The sequence below is a fragment of the Martes martes genome (assembly GCF_963455335.1).
Source record: "Martes martes genome assembly, chromosome: 4".
NCBI classification, from domain to species: Eukaryota; Metazoa; Chordata; class Mammalia; order Carnivora; family Mustelidae; genus Martes; species Martes martes.
Window position 1 is genome coordinate 134,395,463 of NC_137891.1, and position 18,503 is coordinate 134,413,965.

The 18,503-nt window shown below is 34.4% G+C and overlaps 1 protein-coding gene across 1 annotated transcript in view; it reads right to left on the reverse strand.

Moving 5' to 3' along the window:
- Positions 1–18,503, reverse strand: part of LRRC7 (leucine rich repeat containing 7) — a 558,156-nt gene that overhangs the window by 104,641 nt on the left and 435,012 nt on the right. The window contains exons 12-16 of the mRNA XM_080802199.1: positions 9,645–9,774; positions 8,508–8,623; positions 4,897–4,966; positions 2,843–2,942; positions 25–149 (exon numbers count right to left, since the gene is read on the reverse strand). Coding sequence (XP_080658325.1) covers positions 25–149; positions 2,843–2,942; positions 4,897–4,966; positions 8,508–8,623; positions 9,645–9,774 — 541 coding nt within the window. The remainder of the gene's footprint in view (positions 1–24; positions 150–2,842; positions 2,943–4,896; positions 4,967–8,507; positions 8,624–9,644; positions 9,775–18,503) is intronic.

Sequence of the window (18,503 nt, forward strand, 5' to 3'; positions counted from 1 at the left end):
AAGAAACAAAATGAAAAGTTTCACCTTAACTTTCCCAGCATTTTCGTCATCTTCCTTTTTTTCTTCAAATTCAAAGGCAACAGTCATGCGTTGTTGTCTCTGCTCTTCCCACAGTGTAGGGTTAAAGCTGTCACTGTCTGACTGGAAATCTACAGTTAGATTCCAAAGTATTATTGCTTTTTTTTTTTACATGAAGTGTTATTAATAGAGCTTAGTACACTATGCAAAAAATGGCAATAGGTACTACAAACAAGTACAAAAATTTTTAAAAAGGGGAAAATAAAGAGAAAGAAAGAAGGAAATAAAGGAAAAAAGAAGGAAAGAAAGAGAATAAAGGGAATAAAATGCCCTTGATATTTGTTATGTGTTTTCTTACATCTTAATTCAAATTCAGCTTTCCTAAGTACATATTAATTATATACTGGGATTGGAAAGTTTTCTAGTGTGGAGAACGGGTTCTCCAAAGGATAATAATAATAATAATAATAATAATAAAGAGAGTTGGAATATACATTTTAAAAACATTATTTTTTAATCTTCACACTAGCACACCAGTGGTAGTACTAATATATCCTGTTTGTTAATAAGAAAACTCTCGCTAAGTTTAAGAGATTTGCTCAAAGTTGTCCAGCTTCTCTGGGTCAATGCAGGATTCTGTTCCATGTCTGTGTGATTATAGAGCTTTTACCCATATTTGTAGTCACTAAACTCTATCAGGATTTTATAAAAGATACTACATAACATTGGCTTTTCAGTAAAATGTGTGCAATTGCAAGCTTTTCTTTTTGGTGTGTGTAAGCAGTTGTGGGGATAATGGAGGGGAGCTTGTTTTTAGGGTAACTTTAAAATTACAGTCTCAAAACTAGTCTAAATATGTCTCAACAAGGAAAATAAGTGGCTTATAAATCTTTAATTTATATCAAAATATAGGCTGATAGTAATATCTTCCTTACCAACATTAATTGTGAAGATCACATGAAAAAGCAATACAAGTACTTAGTTTAGCCTAAATTCTTTCCCAAAAAATGAACTTTATCATGTATTTCCTTTTTTTGTTGCAAGAGATTCTGAAAATTCATTTATTATACTTCTGCCTGAAAAGCAAAAAGGTAACCTACTTAAAGTTCAAGAAATTTTTCTATTACCACTCTTCTTTCCTCAAAGGAAAACAGAACAGAACATAAATCAGGCTAATTCCTTAACGTCATGCCTTGCCTGACTAGATCTACCTTACTCCCTGCAATAAATGAGGAATTTAATCTACAAAACAAAGAAATTTCCAGGAATTTGGAATCTCAGAATTTACCAGGAAATCTGAGACTCTTTCCACTTTTCCCTACATTTTTTTTTAAATAAAATACTTTCATAATCTAAGGATACTAATATGAAAATATAAGTAAAGTTACATGAATAAAAAAAATCCTTACTTAAGGTTTTTCTTATAGCATAGGTAAACATGGTGACTTCTCTTGTATAAATTTAAAAGCTCAGTTTTACTGAAGAATAAAAAAATATGAAAACGATCTACCCTTTTCCTACTTTTGTAAGTCAAAATTTGAATAAAATATTCTAAAGTATCCCAAAATGATTCACTTATATTTATAAGTCAAAGACTAAAGATGTTTACTATAATTACCCCTGAAAATAGATCCATAAACAATGAATTCTGGACACTGAAAAGAAATAAAATAAAATAAAATGAAAAAAAAAAAAAGTTGTTCTCATTCAAGTGGATTGGGTGGATTTAGTCCATGGGTGTATTAAAGTGGGTTTACTCTTCTAAGAATTACCATTACTGTAAGACTGTAGAAAACATGTGTGGCTGACTGTTCTGGCTTGGGCTAAGGAGCCTATTTGGAGTTCTAAATGGTAAAGGACAAACTTCCTTTAAAAATTTTGTGAAATTTATCATCAGAAAGTATAGAAGATCAATTTTTAAAAAGGTTTAGATTTTCAGTAAGTATTCCTATCAGAGCTACTGACATCACTTAGAGAAATTCAACTTGAAAGAGAAAGAATGGTCATTATTTTCAAGTCATCTCTTTATGGTTGACTGTTAACGTGAAATGATTTGGGGCCTGGGATCACTGGACAAAATGTTTAAATTGCGTTCGTGAAATTGGTGAACACAGAAAATAAAACGGTTTGTTGAACCTTCCTTAAGGTCTGACTCCTCTTAGCTCATTTCAGTTAGCTGGATACTATATTTAATGACCTAATCTTGCAACCCACCAAGGGAAGTTGTTCCTAGAAATCAACATTTTCATGTAAGATATGAAGAGGGAGAGTTACATTTTTGGAATCTTATTTAAAATAATATAGTTGATGTTGATTTTGTATTGTGCAACTTTAGTGAATTCCTTATCATTTCTAGCAGTTTTTGGTGGAGTCTTTCAAGTTTTCTATATAGGTATCGTGTCATCTGCAAATAGTGAACGTTTGACTTCTTCCTTGCCAATTATGGAAGATAAGATTCATGCTTAGGGTTAACCCCTGGATGATTTATATGTGCCATGTAATTATTTTTTTTTAATTTTTATTTATTTATTTGACACAGAGAGAGAGAGCGAGCACAAGCAGGCAGAGTAGCAGGCAGAGAGAGAGGGAGAAGCAGGCTCCCTGCTGAGTAAGGAGCCTGACACGGGACTCGATCCCAGGACCCTGGGATCATGACCTGAGCTGAAGGCAGTTGCTTAACCAACTGAGCCAACCAGGTGCCCCCATGTAATTATTTTTATAGCCTTGCCCATGGGCCAGGATTCCTGGCCAGAGATCAGAATAAAATTAATTCCTTTAATCCATAATTGTGTAAGCATAGAAGAAATTTTTACTGACAATTTACCTTCATCACCACGAGGTTGCTGGGGAAACATGTAGTTAGTCAGTACTCTTTGCTTTGTTTCTGGATGGGCTTCAGTTTGTAAAGGGATAAGGGCTTTGGACTAGAAGCAAAGAACACATAAATTAGATTAATAAGATAGCAAACATGAAGAATACTACTTTTATAGAAGATAATGGTCCATAGTCTGGCCTCAGTGAGCTGAATGAACAATTAAAAGAAAGGCAAGGAAAAAAGTAATGAAATAAGAAAGGATTTCATAAAATAAGACTATTGCTGAGGAATAATCTCAAATTCTAAGGTCTTCATATTGAGAGTTTCTTTTTCTCTAGTATACTCTTACAAAACCTATTCATCTTCACTGGTAATGTCACTTTTAATCTTAAAGAGACCCAGATGTATTACATTGTTTCAACTAAGTAAGCTTTTGGTATGGTTCTATATGCTCGTTCATTTTTACAAGCTGTTGCCCTAAAAAGATAAAAGGAAATTGCTATCAAATTGATGCTATTGCAAGATCATCTATGAGTTTAATTAGGTTAAAACATAAGCATTTTTTAAGAGAGATTTCTGTAACCAAAGACAGAGTCTATGTAAAAATAAACACCTGTAGTTTTGTATCTGCTATATCAACAATATATTTCTTATGGATAGTAAGATTCCATTCTTTATTGTTAATTTGATTTTAGAAATACTATCTGAAGGGTGTTTTAGAGCTCTGATACTATACACTATACATATTAATATACTACATATATAAATATATTGGAAATGAGGATATCTAATGTTCAAAAAATCTACTTATTTCACGACATTTATCAATAGGAGTGAAGCACGAAGGGGATTTGGGATGCCAATTTGCCTCATGAAATGGAGTCAGAACACATTAAATCATTGTTCTAAATAAAAGTTAAATGATGCAGTCACTGTTCAGTTCATTCTCCCACAAGAATAATAAATCATGATATTAGTGTATGTTTTTTCACAATGCAAGACTGTAGCATTGACTGTTCCATTAGAAAAGCTCACATTGAATCCAGAAATGATTTATTTATAATGATACATTAATGCCTTGAAAAGTCTATAGTTCATTGATAAGATTTGAATTTGAATGACAATCTAATGTTTTTACTCAGCAGATGGAAGCAGGTGCTATACTGACTATAGGAACACAAACATTCTAGCGCTTACATTTTGTAGAGATTTATTTTATTTTTTTCACAAAAAAAGCCTAACACCTAGAAGTCTGAACAATTCATTTACCAATAATGCTGCTTTTATCCTCAGGAAATAATGATAAGAAACTAAATTCAAGATGATTTGTTTTTATTTGGCCATTCATATTTGGGGATAGCTGTTTCAAAATTTAGGATTATAAGAAAAAAGTAAAAAAGACCAATAAACTATGTCAAAATTTTCTATCACCAGTTTTTTTTCTGGTGGCAAATCAGATGTCTTCAACTGTTTCTTGTTATTTTCCTTATTAAAATTATTCATTAACACTCAATTACAGATTCAATTATAACCTACTTTCCTGAGTATAAAAATAATATAAAATCAATTTTACAGAAAGTACTCATAATATTTGCAAAAACTATCTGAAAACTTCTTGTATAAAGTTTTAGAATTAAGTCGATTATAATTAAAAGTATGAAAAAAAGGAACATGCAGGATAATAATTCCCTCTGTGGGGACTGCGTTAATGATTTCTTATTCTTTACCTTCAGAGATATAATTAAAGAATGTCCCCTCAGGAAACATATGTACTATCAAAAATAACAATGTATGAAAATGATCATTTTGTGTATTAGATCTCTGAGAATGAAATAGATGCTGAATCAAAGTATTTAAAGAGGGTGGGTATTATAGTACTGAATTTTCTGTAGCAATGAAATACATACTTCAATTGCTAGCATTACAAAAATCTCTCTCCTGGAAGATAATCTATATTTTGTAGTAATTGTCAAGGGTATCTATTGGGAATAAGTTAGTAATTCAAAGTTTCAATTATAGTTTCTCTTAATAAATAAAATAAATCAGGTAATAAAAGTTTTTACCTGATTGTCAGAAAGCCACAAAGCTGCAAGCTCTTTCAGTTTGGTAAATGAGAATGGTAAATTCTTCAATCTGCAAAAACAAGAAAATTCTAATAGCATGGGTGAAGGTGGATATAGTTCATTTTTATGAAGAATTATTTTTAAAATAATGTAACTTATTCATTTCATTCTTCTGAGCAATCTTTAAAAAGTGAAAATTTCCTGCTTACAACCCTTTAAACGCTTCCTATCATATCTAGGATAAAATCCAAAATTGTTGATATGCCTTGTCAAACCTTATAAGATCTGACCCCTTAGGCCTCTTCAGAAACTTCTGTGACTTTTCCTGACTTAGTCTTCCCAGTGCCACTGATGGGCATTCTACCAGCCCACTATGAGGATTAGCCAAACTTCTGTCTGTCCGGAATACTCTTTCTCCCCAAGTTAACTCGAGGCTAAGATTCATGGATTAATTCATTAATTCATTAACTTAAAATATAATTTGGTTCTACACTATGTTCCAGTCACTGTACTAGGAGAAAAATTTAGCTAATATAACTAATATAACTAATATAACTGGCCTGACAAAATATTTTAAGTTCCTGATATTGTGCGATTCTCAATGTCTTACTCATATCTTTTATCCTAGCATCTAGCAACATGTCTGTCCCATGGTAGTTACTGAAATATCTTTTATTTCTTGAATAAATAACTTCATTAGTAGCCCTTCTACTTTCTTACACCATACCCAAAAATGAACTCAAAATGGATCAGAGACTTAAATGTGAGGCCTGAAACTATAAACCTCCTAGAAGAAAACAGACAGTAATTTCCTTGACATCAGCTGTAGAAACATTGTTCTAAATAGTTTCCTCAGGCAAGAGAAACAAAAACAAAATTAAACTATTGGGACTACACCAAAATAAAAAACTTTTGTATAGTGAAAGAAACCATCAACAAAACAAAAAAACAACCTGCTGAATGGAAGAAAATATTTTCAAATGACATACCTGATAAAGGGGTTAATATCCAAAATATATAAAGAATTTATATAACTCAACACCAAAAAACCAAATAGGCCAATTAAAAAATGGGCAGAGAACCTGAATAGTCTTTTTTTTTTTTTTTTTTACAAAGAAGGCATACAAAATGCCAACAGACATATGAAAAGATGCTCAGTATCATTCATCATCAGGGCTGCGCATCAAAACTACAATGAGATATTACCTTATACCTGTCAGAATGGCTAGAATCAAAAAGGCAAGAAATAACCAGTGTTGGTGAGGATGTGAAGAAAAAGCAACCCTGCTCCACTGTTGGTGGGAATACAAACTGGTGCAGCTGCTGTGGAAAATGGTATGAGGTTTCCTTAAAAAATTAAAAATAGATATACCGTATGATCCAGTAATTCTACTACTGGGTATCTACTCAAAGAAAATTAAAACTCTAATTAAAAAAGATATATGTACCTCTACATTTATTGTAGCTTTATTTACAATAGCCAAGATATGGAAACAACCCAAGGGTCTATCCATAGATTAATGGATAAATATGATTATAATGAAAATGTGTACATATACTGGAATATTGCTCAGCTACAAAAAAGAATGAGCTCTTGATGTTTGCCAGGTCCCACAAGGATGGACCTAGAGGGTATAATGTTAAGTGAAATAAGTTGGACAAATAAAGATAAATACCATATGATTCCACACATGTGTGGAATTTCAGAAGCAAAGCGAGCAAAGGAAAAAAGAAACATTAAAAAAAAAAGACCTTTACATACAGAGACCAAACTTGTGGCTGCCAGAGGAGAGGCAGGCGAGGGGATGGGTGAAATACATAAAGGAGATTAAGAGTACACTTACAGTGATGAGCACCAAGTAACGTATGGAATTATTGAATCAATATATTGTATACCTGATACTAATGTAACACTATATGTTAATTGTACTTGAGTAAAAGGAATCAAAAATAACTTCACTTGTAGTACTTCTAATTTTGGGTCATTTTAAATATTTGATAAGCATATTTTCTATATCATCATGCAGATTATTAACAAATAAAAGTTGAGTGGACTAAGAATTTAAGAGACTTCTGTAACTTATCATGAAAACCTCCCTCCAGGTTAACAGTAATGGAGCTCAGTCTTATTGGGTATTGTTTTTTTTTTTTTTTTTTTTAAGATTTTATTTATTTATTTGACAGAGAGAGATCACAAGTAGGCAGAGAGGCAGGCAGAGAGAGAGAGGGAAGCAGGCTCCCTGCTGAGCAGAGAGCCCGATTCGGGACTCGATCCCAGGACCCTGAGATCATGACCTGAGCCGAAGGCAGCGGCTTAACCCACCCAGGCGCCCCAGTCTTATTGGGTATTGTAATGGAATCTACTGCGAATACATCTCTTCTTATGATTTCTCCATGACCATATTTCCTAATTTTATTCATAAGAGTATCAGCACATTTTAAAAATGTTTTGCTGAAAGTCAGCAACATTCAATGCATTTCCCTCATTTTCCTGTCTGGTAATCCAGTCAAAACAGGAGGTAACTGTTGGTTTGATATGACTTACTCTTTTACCAAGCTATGAAGCTTCCTTGTCATCTTGATTTTAAAAATGAAAACCAAAACCTTTCAATAAAATGTTTTATTCCCTCACATGGGAATATTATTGAATTACTAAGTGAATAGTCTTTGAAAATCACATTATTATTAATATTTGTCTTAAACAAACAAATGAGAACTCATACACTTATCTTGAAACTTACAGATCTGAATATTCTTAATGATTCCATAAAAGTTATCTTTGACTGTTTTGTTGCAGGCTCTCAGTTTCTTATTCTATCATTCGTCTGACTGAAACTTACTGAAAACAGAGTTCATACATTCTATTCTGTAGAATCACTTTGTCTACTTAGCAGTTATCTTCAGTCAATATTAACTTTTTTTCCTTCCCTATTTGAGAACAATTGTGGAAACAAAGATGAATTCAGTTTTGCTCTTTCTTTTTGCCTCTCCACCACTATAACACCTCTGTCACAAGAACGGCACCTATCTTTTTGGTTTTTTTTTTGCCCTACTCTGAACATGACTAAATAACCATTTAGTTGTCCTTAAAATGATGTACACATTTTATGACTTTTGAGTATTACCTAGTTGGCAATATTCTTACTGGCATTCCGGTGGTGTTGACAATACACTCATTGCCCCATTAATTTACTGGAGACATAAATGTGGAGACATAAATGTGTACATGAAAAAAATATATATGCACATACATGCATTCATACTTACATACATGATTTTAATTAATATGATTTATAGCTTTTTATTATAACTTTTTCAGGTCTTCATAATATGCTTTCTGCATATAGGAGGGTTTTGGTATATAAATTTGGTGTATAGATTTTATATAATTTAAACATACAACATAATATATGATCTGAATTTACTAAAAAAATAAAATTTAGAAATATCAGTTTGTAAATAATTTGGTTTCTGCCATTTTCTCAATAAAACGTTGATTTGCATCCTATATACTTCATAAGACACAGAAAATGTTTCTAAAATCATTAACAATGAACAATAATTTGCCTTCAGTAAATAACTAATGTCATTTTGAAATGTTGCAGGAATACCTGTTGTCACTCAAATTTAAGACTCTTAGCTTCTGCATCTGTCCAATCTCTTCAGGAAGAAATTCCAGTTTATTGGAACGTAGAGACATGACTGTTACATTCTTACAGCTCCCAATCTGTGGTAACAAAAGAAAGTAAATAAGGAAATACACAGTGAACTATTTTTGTATTAATTTTAAATATTAAAATAACTTAATTTACAGATTTCCTTATCACTTTTAAGACTCTCTTAATATGTCTACTGCTTTATTTTTTATAATCACTCTTTAAAATGTATGTATATATTATATATATTTCTTTAGATGTTAAGACAATATGTATCTCATCTTCTTTTGCATATTAGGAAGGAAGAATTTTCTTTATAATTTTATTGTTAGAATGCTCATTAGCTTCATTGTTTTCATTAATAACATTGTTTTTACAGTACAACCAAGTGAATACTAATATATCTATGTTTCTAATGGATCAGTCATTCACAAAAGATAAAATATTGTTGACATTTCCATGGCCAAGTTAGTTTTATTTTGTGTTACAATGATACTTGTCATGTTTATTTATAACTTTTTGCTCTAAAATAATGACATATTGACGACTGTTCCCTCTTTATGGAAGTGGTTAGTAGAAAATATTAAATTGAAAATATACTTCGCATTTTTTTCTTGACATTAATAAATAAAAATCCCACTTAGAAATAAAAACTAACAGAATCTTTTGGTGAATTCTAAAATAAAAATAATATTATCATGCCACATGATAGTTTAAAAAAGTTATTTACATTAAAAGTCTTTCACTTCAGAAATGGAAATGTAATTATCTCAGAATGTCTTATTACTGTTCTTAAAAGTGAAATATTTAAATTAAATTATTTAAAATTGTATTCCTTAGCATTGATTAACTTACAATATTTTATTACTCTTCTTTGCTAGTAATGTTTAAGTCAAATGGGTTTTCTGGGTCAAATATAAGAACTTAGCACTTATTATTTAAAAAAAAATAATTAACACATACATATGTAGATAATTCCTATATACATTGACAGCTCAACTCATGAATCTACATTGCCATTGCACTTATTAAGTCTTAATGTCAAAACATGTTAGTTAAAAGTTAATTAACAGAAACAAGTTTATTCCTCACTTCTCGGGGTAATTCTGGAAGGAAATTCTCATCGACAGCTAACGTTCGGAGACTGTGAAGGTAACCAATAGTAGAAGGTAAAGACTCCAGTTCATTACAGCTACAGTCGAATTCTTCCAACAAAGATAAACTGAAAAGTTAAATACATTAGTTAGATATATTAAAAGGTAAAATGGTGAACGAGCTTTTAAAATTCACATATCCAAGTTCACTGAACAAAAAACCTTATTCATCTGGTGACAATAGTATCATATAAATTATTTTATCAGTTTAGCCAAGTGGTTCAATACCATTTAATGAGTGGTTCAATTTAGTAAAATAAATTTGGCTTATTTTTTCCCTTTCTAAATTCCCCTACCATTTAACTGAGCCATTGAAAATGATACAAGGTTTCGTTTGTTTGTTTTAATACAACGGAAGTGTGGGTTATAGCCTGTTCATAATGCATGTCCTCGGAATGGATGCATATAACTGGAATAGCAGAAGTCTGTAGAGAGCAGGTCCACAAAAGGGAGGATAAAGGGGGCAAAATATTGACAACAAACCATTGGTTGAATTTTAGGTATTTTACTAAGCATTCTAAAGATAAAAATAACTAATCTTTATCTTATAACAACTCTATGACATAGTCACTATTTTTTAAAAATTATTTATTTATTTATTTATTTGAGAGAGAGAGAGGGAGAGAGAGAGAGAGAGAACATGAGAGAGGTCAGCGGGAGAAGCAGACTCCCTGCTGAGCAGAAAGCTCGATGTGGGACTCCATCCTGGGACTCCAGGATCATGACCTCAGCCGAATGCAGTTGCTTAACCAACTGAGCCACCCAGGCACTCAAGATAGTCACTATTTTTAAACCTATTTTTACAGATAAGGAAATTGAAGCCTACAGAGGCTAAATAACTTGCCCAAGGGCACACAAAGTAGGAAAGCTCGGACCCAAAATGCACCCAGTGTGCCTCCACTGTATTTTCTTGCCTCTTAGCCAGTGTGCCTGTAGCAGAGACTATGGATAGGGCTCATTTCAGCCAGCAGATATGTTTAGTTTGATTTACATAGAGGAGCAGACGGAGAGAATCTCAAGCAGACTCTCCACTGAGTGCAGAGCCGGATGCGGGGCACAATCTTATGACCCTGAGATCATGACCTGAGCTGAAACCAAGGGTCAGATGCTTAACCGACTAAACCAGCCAGGCATCCCTACATAATATTATAAAAAGTGGTAAACTCTACATAATGACCCAGATGTTTGGTGACTCTTGAAAGAGGGAAATCTGGTAATACCAGTCTGGTATTCTTCCATGACAAGCGACAGAAACAGAGTAATGGCTGCTGCCTTCACATCAACACAGTTCTTTAGCTGGTCACAATCCCTACTACTCCACATACAGCCAATTTTAACCCACATCCACAAACAGAAATTGTATAAATGCACATCCATGTTATCACCAGGAAACAAGACATTTCAATATCTGGTTTGAGATAGCTGGGAAAGAAGGACGGCCTGTCACTGAGGGAGCACTATCTGTAGTTAAGTTGTCATTGATATTGTTGTTAATATTATCACAATGTTATTACCATTCATATTATCGTTATTACTGTAATAGGAAGGAACCCCCACGTGTGAGGATCTCGCTGTTGTAAAGGGAAGAATGAATTAGAGTTAATAAGAGTTAGAGTTGTAGAATCAGCTTCCTTTTTTTGCATCTTGGAACTAGCTGGCTGGAATGCAATTTATTCCCACCATTTAATTAATGAGTAAACATAGAAATTAAGCATATGTGTTTTAAGTCAGTCGGAACGGATTTGTGCCCCAGCTCAGTCACTTACTAAGTGTGTTATCTTGGGTATCAAACAATAAAGCAACGACCACAGCTCAAAAACTGAAGCTGATTTTATTTACCTGCCAGGCGAAGGAACATACTGGGGAAGAAATTCACTGAGTAGTGATCTGATGGGGAAAAGTCAGTGCCAAAAGGAGAGTAATCACAGTGGAATATGTCCATTAAAGATTAAACATTTGCATTATGGATTGGGTGAATGAGTTCACAAGTCTGTGTACAGTTAAGTAAATCAAGTCCCATGAACCACGGGTCAGGAAGGAATAATTTGGTAGGTCAAGTCTGACCCTGACTAAGGCAACTTGTGGTTCCTAGTCCTTACCATCTTCAGTTGGTTAGAACCAGTTGCAGTGAAACATGGCATTCAGCTTTGAATAGTATCTCATAAGCAAATGCTGCTTTAGTGAACAATTGTCCTTTTACACAGACAAGGCATGTAGCTTTTTCTCTGAGTCTTAGTTTCTTCACATTTGCAAAGAGAATACTAATAATTCCTGCATCATGTAGTTGCTCTGAGTGTTTTATGAAATACTGTTTAAGAATTTAGTATAAGACCCGTCATAAAATACATGCTCAGGAAATATTTTCTCTTTGTATTAGTGAACCCTGATAAATTCATTTCTAAATCCTTTGAGGCCCCCATATGCAGGGGTGAGTATATTGCTGGGTGCCAGGTACATATGGCTGTGTGTGTGTGTGTGTGTGTGTGTGCACGCACGCATGCGCGTGTGGGGTGTGTTGGTGTGGGCAGGAATCAATGTATGTGCAAAACCCAGTAATAGTTTATTTCTTAGAAAAAAAGTCTAGCCCAGTGCTTCACATATATAATGCACTTAATAAATTTGGTAGAATTGAATAAACCATTTGTCGATGGTTTAAGATTATGTACTCAGCAAAGGGTCATAAGCTACTGGAGACGTTTAAAAATAAAAATTTCAAATGCATGTTCAGGGGTGGAAGTCAAAGATTTAGTTCAAAAGGTAATGAAGTTTTCTCATTTTTCCTTTCTTTTATAAAAACATTTTTAAAAATAAAAACATGTTTTGAGGTTAGCCTTGAGTCCCAGTTAAGCAGCCCTTACTTTGCATAGTTCTGATGTGAACGCATTTCAGTCATCATGGTTTCATTAGATAACATTATTCCCCCATCACCAAAGCTCAAACTTCAGTATATTAACTGTGAGTAACTGCATAAAACATAAACTTCGCTCTTAATTCTTGGGCCCACAAATCACAATGTAAATAATGGATGCACATCATGTGATTCATCACATTCCCTCTTTCTAAGGCTGTCAGTGATTCGTCCCTAAACATCTGTCATTGGGTTCACACCACAAAAGAGTACATCATGTGGTTGTTTCGCCTTCTTGTAAATCAGTAGAGAGATACTATAGGTGCACTAATTTAATATTTTTGGCACTATTACTGTTGGAAAATGCTCTTGGTCTCCCTAATTCTCTTGGTGATTTAAACAAAAATGTGAAAACTTAAATAACTTTATTAACCCTGCCAATGGACCAAGGAGTTATTTCAACTCTGAAGGTCTGTTAGCTTACACAGACTTTGGAATAGGCTATCAATGCTACAGCTGGAGATCATATAATTTCTTTGTTTTTTTTTTTAAAGATTTCATCTATCTATTTGACAGACAGAGATCACAAGAAGGCAGAGAGGCAGGCAGAGAGAGAGAGAGGAGGAAGCAGGCTCCCCGTGGAGCAGAGAGTCCGATGCGGGGCTCGATCCCAGGACCCTGGGATCATGACCTGAGTCGAAGGCAGAGGCTTAACCCACTGAGCCACCCATGCACCCCGAGATCATATAATTTCTTTAGCTGAGTTGTGGAAAAAACATAAAGCGTACAAATAAAAATGTGCAAGCATCATGGCAGGAAGTCCTGGCAAGTACTATGCACGCATTGCAGCAGAAACTTGTACCACACCATGCAGACAACATTGCAGGACATGCACAAACATAACTGGAGTTACGGAAGAGGCAGCTGACTGTGGGGATGCTTCCTGCCACTCTTCAAAGACCGTACACATGCTGCTGGAGGAACTTAACAGCAAGCTTGTTGACATAAATGAGGAAAGTGGTTGTAATGAAAAGGATGAAGATGTCTTAGAGGAAGTGACGCTGGTAATAAACTTCACATTAAAGGAACTCTCAGGGATGTTTCATGACATGGAAAGCACAAAGGATAGAAGTCTGGATGCCTCTTTAAGCTTAAAAAGACAATTCACCAATGTACAGGAACGATGTTCACTCTGAATTATGATTTACATGATGAAAAGAAGGCAAGTATGTTCAAAATAATCTTGATATCTTTTTTTTTACAAAAAACCCATTTTAATTCTTGATGTTCATACTGTCTACAAAGACAGCGAACTAGACAAATACTAGTTTTACTATTTTTCCATTTCCTTATACACTTATAACCAACCCTAATAGTGTTTAATGTTTTATATATTTATTTTTTTATTTTTTTTTTAAGATTTTATTTATTTATTTGACAGACAGAGAGCACAAGTAGGCAGAGAGGCAGGCAGAGAGAGGAGGAAGCAGGCTCCCTGCTGAGCAGAGAGCCTGATGCGGGGCTCGATTCCAGGACCCTGAGATCATGACCTGAGCCGAAGGCAGAGGCTTTAACCCACTGAGCCACCCATGCGCCCCGTGTTTAATGTTTTAAAAAAGGTTTTAAAGACCTTCAGACAGAACTATCATAGTTTTGCCTCTTTGATTATTTTTTTTTAAAGACGGTATTTATTTATTTATTTGTTAGAGAGCGAGAGAGAGAGAAAGCACAAGCAGGGGGAGTGGAAGAGGGAAGGGGAGAGGGAGAGGGGGGAATGCAGGCTCCCCGCTGAGCAGAGAGTTGACCCATGGGGGCTCTATTGCAGACAATTAACTGACTGAGCCACCCAAGCGCCCCTCCCTCATTGATTATTAAGACTGTTGCATGGTTTTAGCTTGAATGGTTGTTTTCACAGTCCTTCACGTCTGTGCAAAGTGAGAATTTCCTGCACTGAAAAAGACAACGTTTTGACTGCACTATGGGCTGTCCTCAAAGAATTTTACATCTGAAAGAATTTTACATCTTTGGGTTATAGAGAAAGCTATTAGATGCAAAATACATACTCTTCAATGATCTCAGAAATTCAAAAGATTTAAACTCATAACATTCCAGCTGACTTTGTTAATGGCAATCTTGTTAGGAATCACTTAGAGTATTTTAAAACGGGATCCTTGGCAAAAACAGTTACATCACATTACTCAGATGATCACTGGCTTTCAAAAGATAGAGCAAAACAAGGGAAGTTGGTCACCCCAGAAAGACAAGTACTGTATGATCTCACTTATATGTGGAACCTAAAACAAAACGAAAATGAGCTCATAGATACAGAGAACAGATTGGTGCTTGCCAGAAGTGGGGATAGGGAATGGGAGAAATGGGTGAAACGTGGTCAAAAGATGCAGACTTCCATTTACAAAATAAGTAAGCCATGTGGATACAATGTCCAGCATGGTGGCCATAGTTAGCAATAGTGTATGTATTGCATATTTTAAAGTTGTTAAGAGAATGGATCTTAGACATTCTCATCACAAGCAAAAAAAAAAAAAAAAAACCAAAACAAAACCTATGTATGGTGATGAATGCTACTAGACTTATTGTAGTCATCATGTCAAAATATACACAAATATTGAATCATTATGTTGTATACCTGAAACTAATCTGTTATGTCAGTGATATCTTAATAAAAATACATTCATTTGCTTTTTGCAAAAATAAGATAGACCTAAAGTTCCTCCTTTTTTTTTTTTTTTAAGAATTGTTCTCAGGAGTCTATAATTGTACACATTAAAAGGAAAAACACACTACAAAGAAAGTGTAAAATACTTTAAAACAGCACTTCCCAAACTTCAGAATGCCTATGAATCAGCAAGAGAACTTATTAAAATTCAAATTCAGAGTCAGCCGTGTGGTGGGCCTAGAGCCTGCATTTATAACAAGTTCATAGGTGATTAAATTCTGCTGGTCCTAGGAACACACACTGAGTTAGTTGTAAGGCTTTAAATAAAGTCCCTGCAAATATTTCAAGAGTAGCATTTAAACACACAGACACACACACAAAATCGACATGCTCATAAAATCTAAAATCTATATAAATATTACAAGAATTGTGCGCAGTAAAGCTTTGCCTTAGTTCACACGTTAGTACAACTACTAAAGTAGGCTACTGAAGGTAGTAATGCTTGAAATTAAACAAAAATAATAGTATTGACTTAATTTTCTAAAAATACTCTCTACATTTTTCTCTAGTTTGGTCTTCATGAATTAGTTTTGGCTGGGAAGATATTATTGTATCATTAACCCTCAATTACCTAGCTAGTATGTAAGAAAGATTGTGAATATATTACATGGATAATCTGTAATTTCACTTTAACATCATTCATGACTATGAGAAACCATTAGATACTATTAAATGTTCTATTAACATAGATGCTAACAAACGTAAAAACAAATGGATTTGGACTTCATTTTCTTTGTTTAGTTTTAAGTCAATAGAAATAATGTAATACGGTGAAAAATATTCAGACAGGCTTGGGTTCCAATTTTAGTGTGACCACTTAATAGCTGAACAAATTTTGTCTATGATTAATTCTTGTTTTCCCATCTGTAAGATTGGTTGATAATGTCTAATACTGAGAGTTTCAAAGAGGATTAAATGTATGCTAAGCCTATGGTGTGTATGTATGTGTATGTGTGTATATATATATATATATCTCACTTCAATAAAATGACCTGTTCTAAGGTGGAGGTACCCTGAAAAAAAATCTTTTTTTAAAAAAGATTTTATTTATTTATTTGAAAGAGATCACAAGTAGGCAGAGAATTAGGCAGATAGAGAGGGGAAGCAGGCTCCCCGCTAAGCAGAGAGCCCGATGTGGGGCTCGATCCCAGGACTCTGAGATCATGACCCGAGCTGAAGGCAGAGGCTTAACCCACTGAGCTACCCAGGTGCCCCTGAAAAAAAATCTTGAGTGATATTTCTGAAATATGTGAAAGTTATCCTGTGATATTCCTCCCCCCCCTTTTTTTTTAAGATTTTATTTATTTATTTGACAGAGAGAGATCACAAGTAGGCAGAGAGAGAGAGAGAGAGAGAGGAGGAAGCAGGCTCCCCACCGAGCAGAGAGCCCAATGCGGGACTTGATTCCAGGACCCTGGGATCATGACCTGAGCTGAAGGCAGAGGCTTAACCCACTGAGCCACCCAGGCACCCCGATATTACCTTTTTAAAATACATTGTTTCATATAAACAAAACCTTCTAGTAGGTAAAACGTAAAACTACCTGCAATTGAGGTATGCCTTAAATTTAGGCATTGGAGATGCCTTAATTTAAGAGGATGTGTAGAATTTAATTGTATTTGCAAAGATTTAGTAGAAAGGGATATATAGAAATAAGTTGGAGATACTGTGGGTTTGGTTCCAGACTACCAAAATAAAATTTATGTCACAATAAGGTGAGTAAATTGAATATTTTGTTTTTTACATAATATTTCGGTACATGTAAGTTATGTTTATACTAAATTACTGTGTACTGTTAAGTGTACAATAGCATTATGTCTAAAAAATGTACATACCCTATTTATTTATTTATTTATTTGTTTATTTATTTTTGGCTATAAAATACCAACCATCATCCGAGCTTTCAGTGAGTCATAATCCTTTTGCTGAGGGTCTTGCTTTGATGTTGATGGCAGCTGATGTTGATCAGGGTGGTGGTTGCTGAAAGTTTTGTGAAATTTCTTAAAATAAGACTACAGTGAAGTTTGCCATATCAGTTTACTCTCCCTTTCATGAACCATTTTTCCGTAACATGTGATGCTGTTTGATAGCAGAGCTTCTTTCAAAACTGGGGGCAGTTCTCTCAGCCCCTGCTGCTGCTGTATCAAATAAGTTTATGTAATATCCTTTGATGTCTTTTCAACAATCTTCACAGCATCTTCACCAGGAGTAGATTCCATCTCAAGAAACCAACCTCTTTCCTCATCCATAAAAAGCAACCCTTCATTCACTGCATGTTTTATCATGAGAATGCAACAATTCAGTCATATCTTCAGGCTCCACTTCTAATTCTCTTGTGACCTCTACTACATTTGCAGTTACTTCTCCACTGAAGTCTTGAACTCCTCAAAGTCATTCATGAGAGTTGCAATCAACTTCTTCCAGACTCCTGTTAATCTTAGTATTTTGACCTCTTCCCATGAATAACAAATGTTCTTAATGACATCTAGAATGATGAATCCTTTCCAGGAGGCTTTCAGTTTACTTTTTGCAGATCTATCAGAGGCATAATTACCTATAGCAACTGTAGCCTTACAAATTATATTTCTTAAATAATAAGACTTAAAAGTGAAAAGGACCCTTGGATCCATGGGCTGCTGAATGGATGTTGTGTTAGCAGGCGTGAAATCATCCATCTCATTGTACATCTCCATCAGAGCTCTTGGGTGAAAAGGTGCATTATCAATGAATGAGCAGTAATATTTTGAAAAGAATCTTTCTTCCTCAGCAATAGGTCTCAACAGTGGGCTTAAAATATTCAGTCAATCATTTTGTGAACTGATGTGCTCTCGTCCATGTTTTGTTATTCCATTTATAGAGCACAGGCAGAGGAGATTTTAGCAAAACTCTTAAGGGTCCTAAGATTTTTGGAATGATAAATGAGCATTGCCTTCGACTTAAAATCACCAGGTGGGGGTGCCTGGGTGGTTCAGTCAGTAAGCATCTAACTCTTCAGTTTGGATCAGGTCATGATCTTCTTGTTGTGGGATTGAGCCTTGCCTCAGTCTCCACACTGAGTGGGGAGTCTGCTTCTCTCTCTCCTCTTTGTCTCTCCCCTCACACTGTGTGCATGTATGTGCCTGTGCTCATGTGCTTGTGTTCTCTCTCTCAAGTACATTAGTAAATCTTTGAAAATATAAATAAAATCACAAGCTGAGTAGCCCCTAACAAGA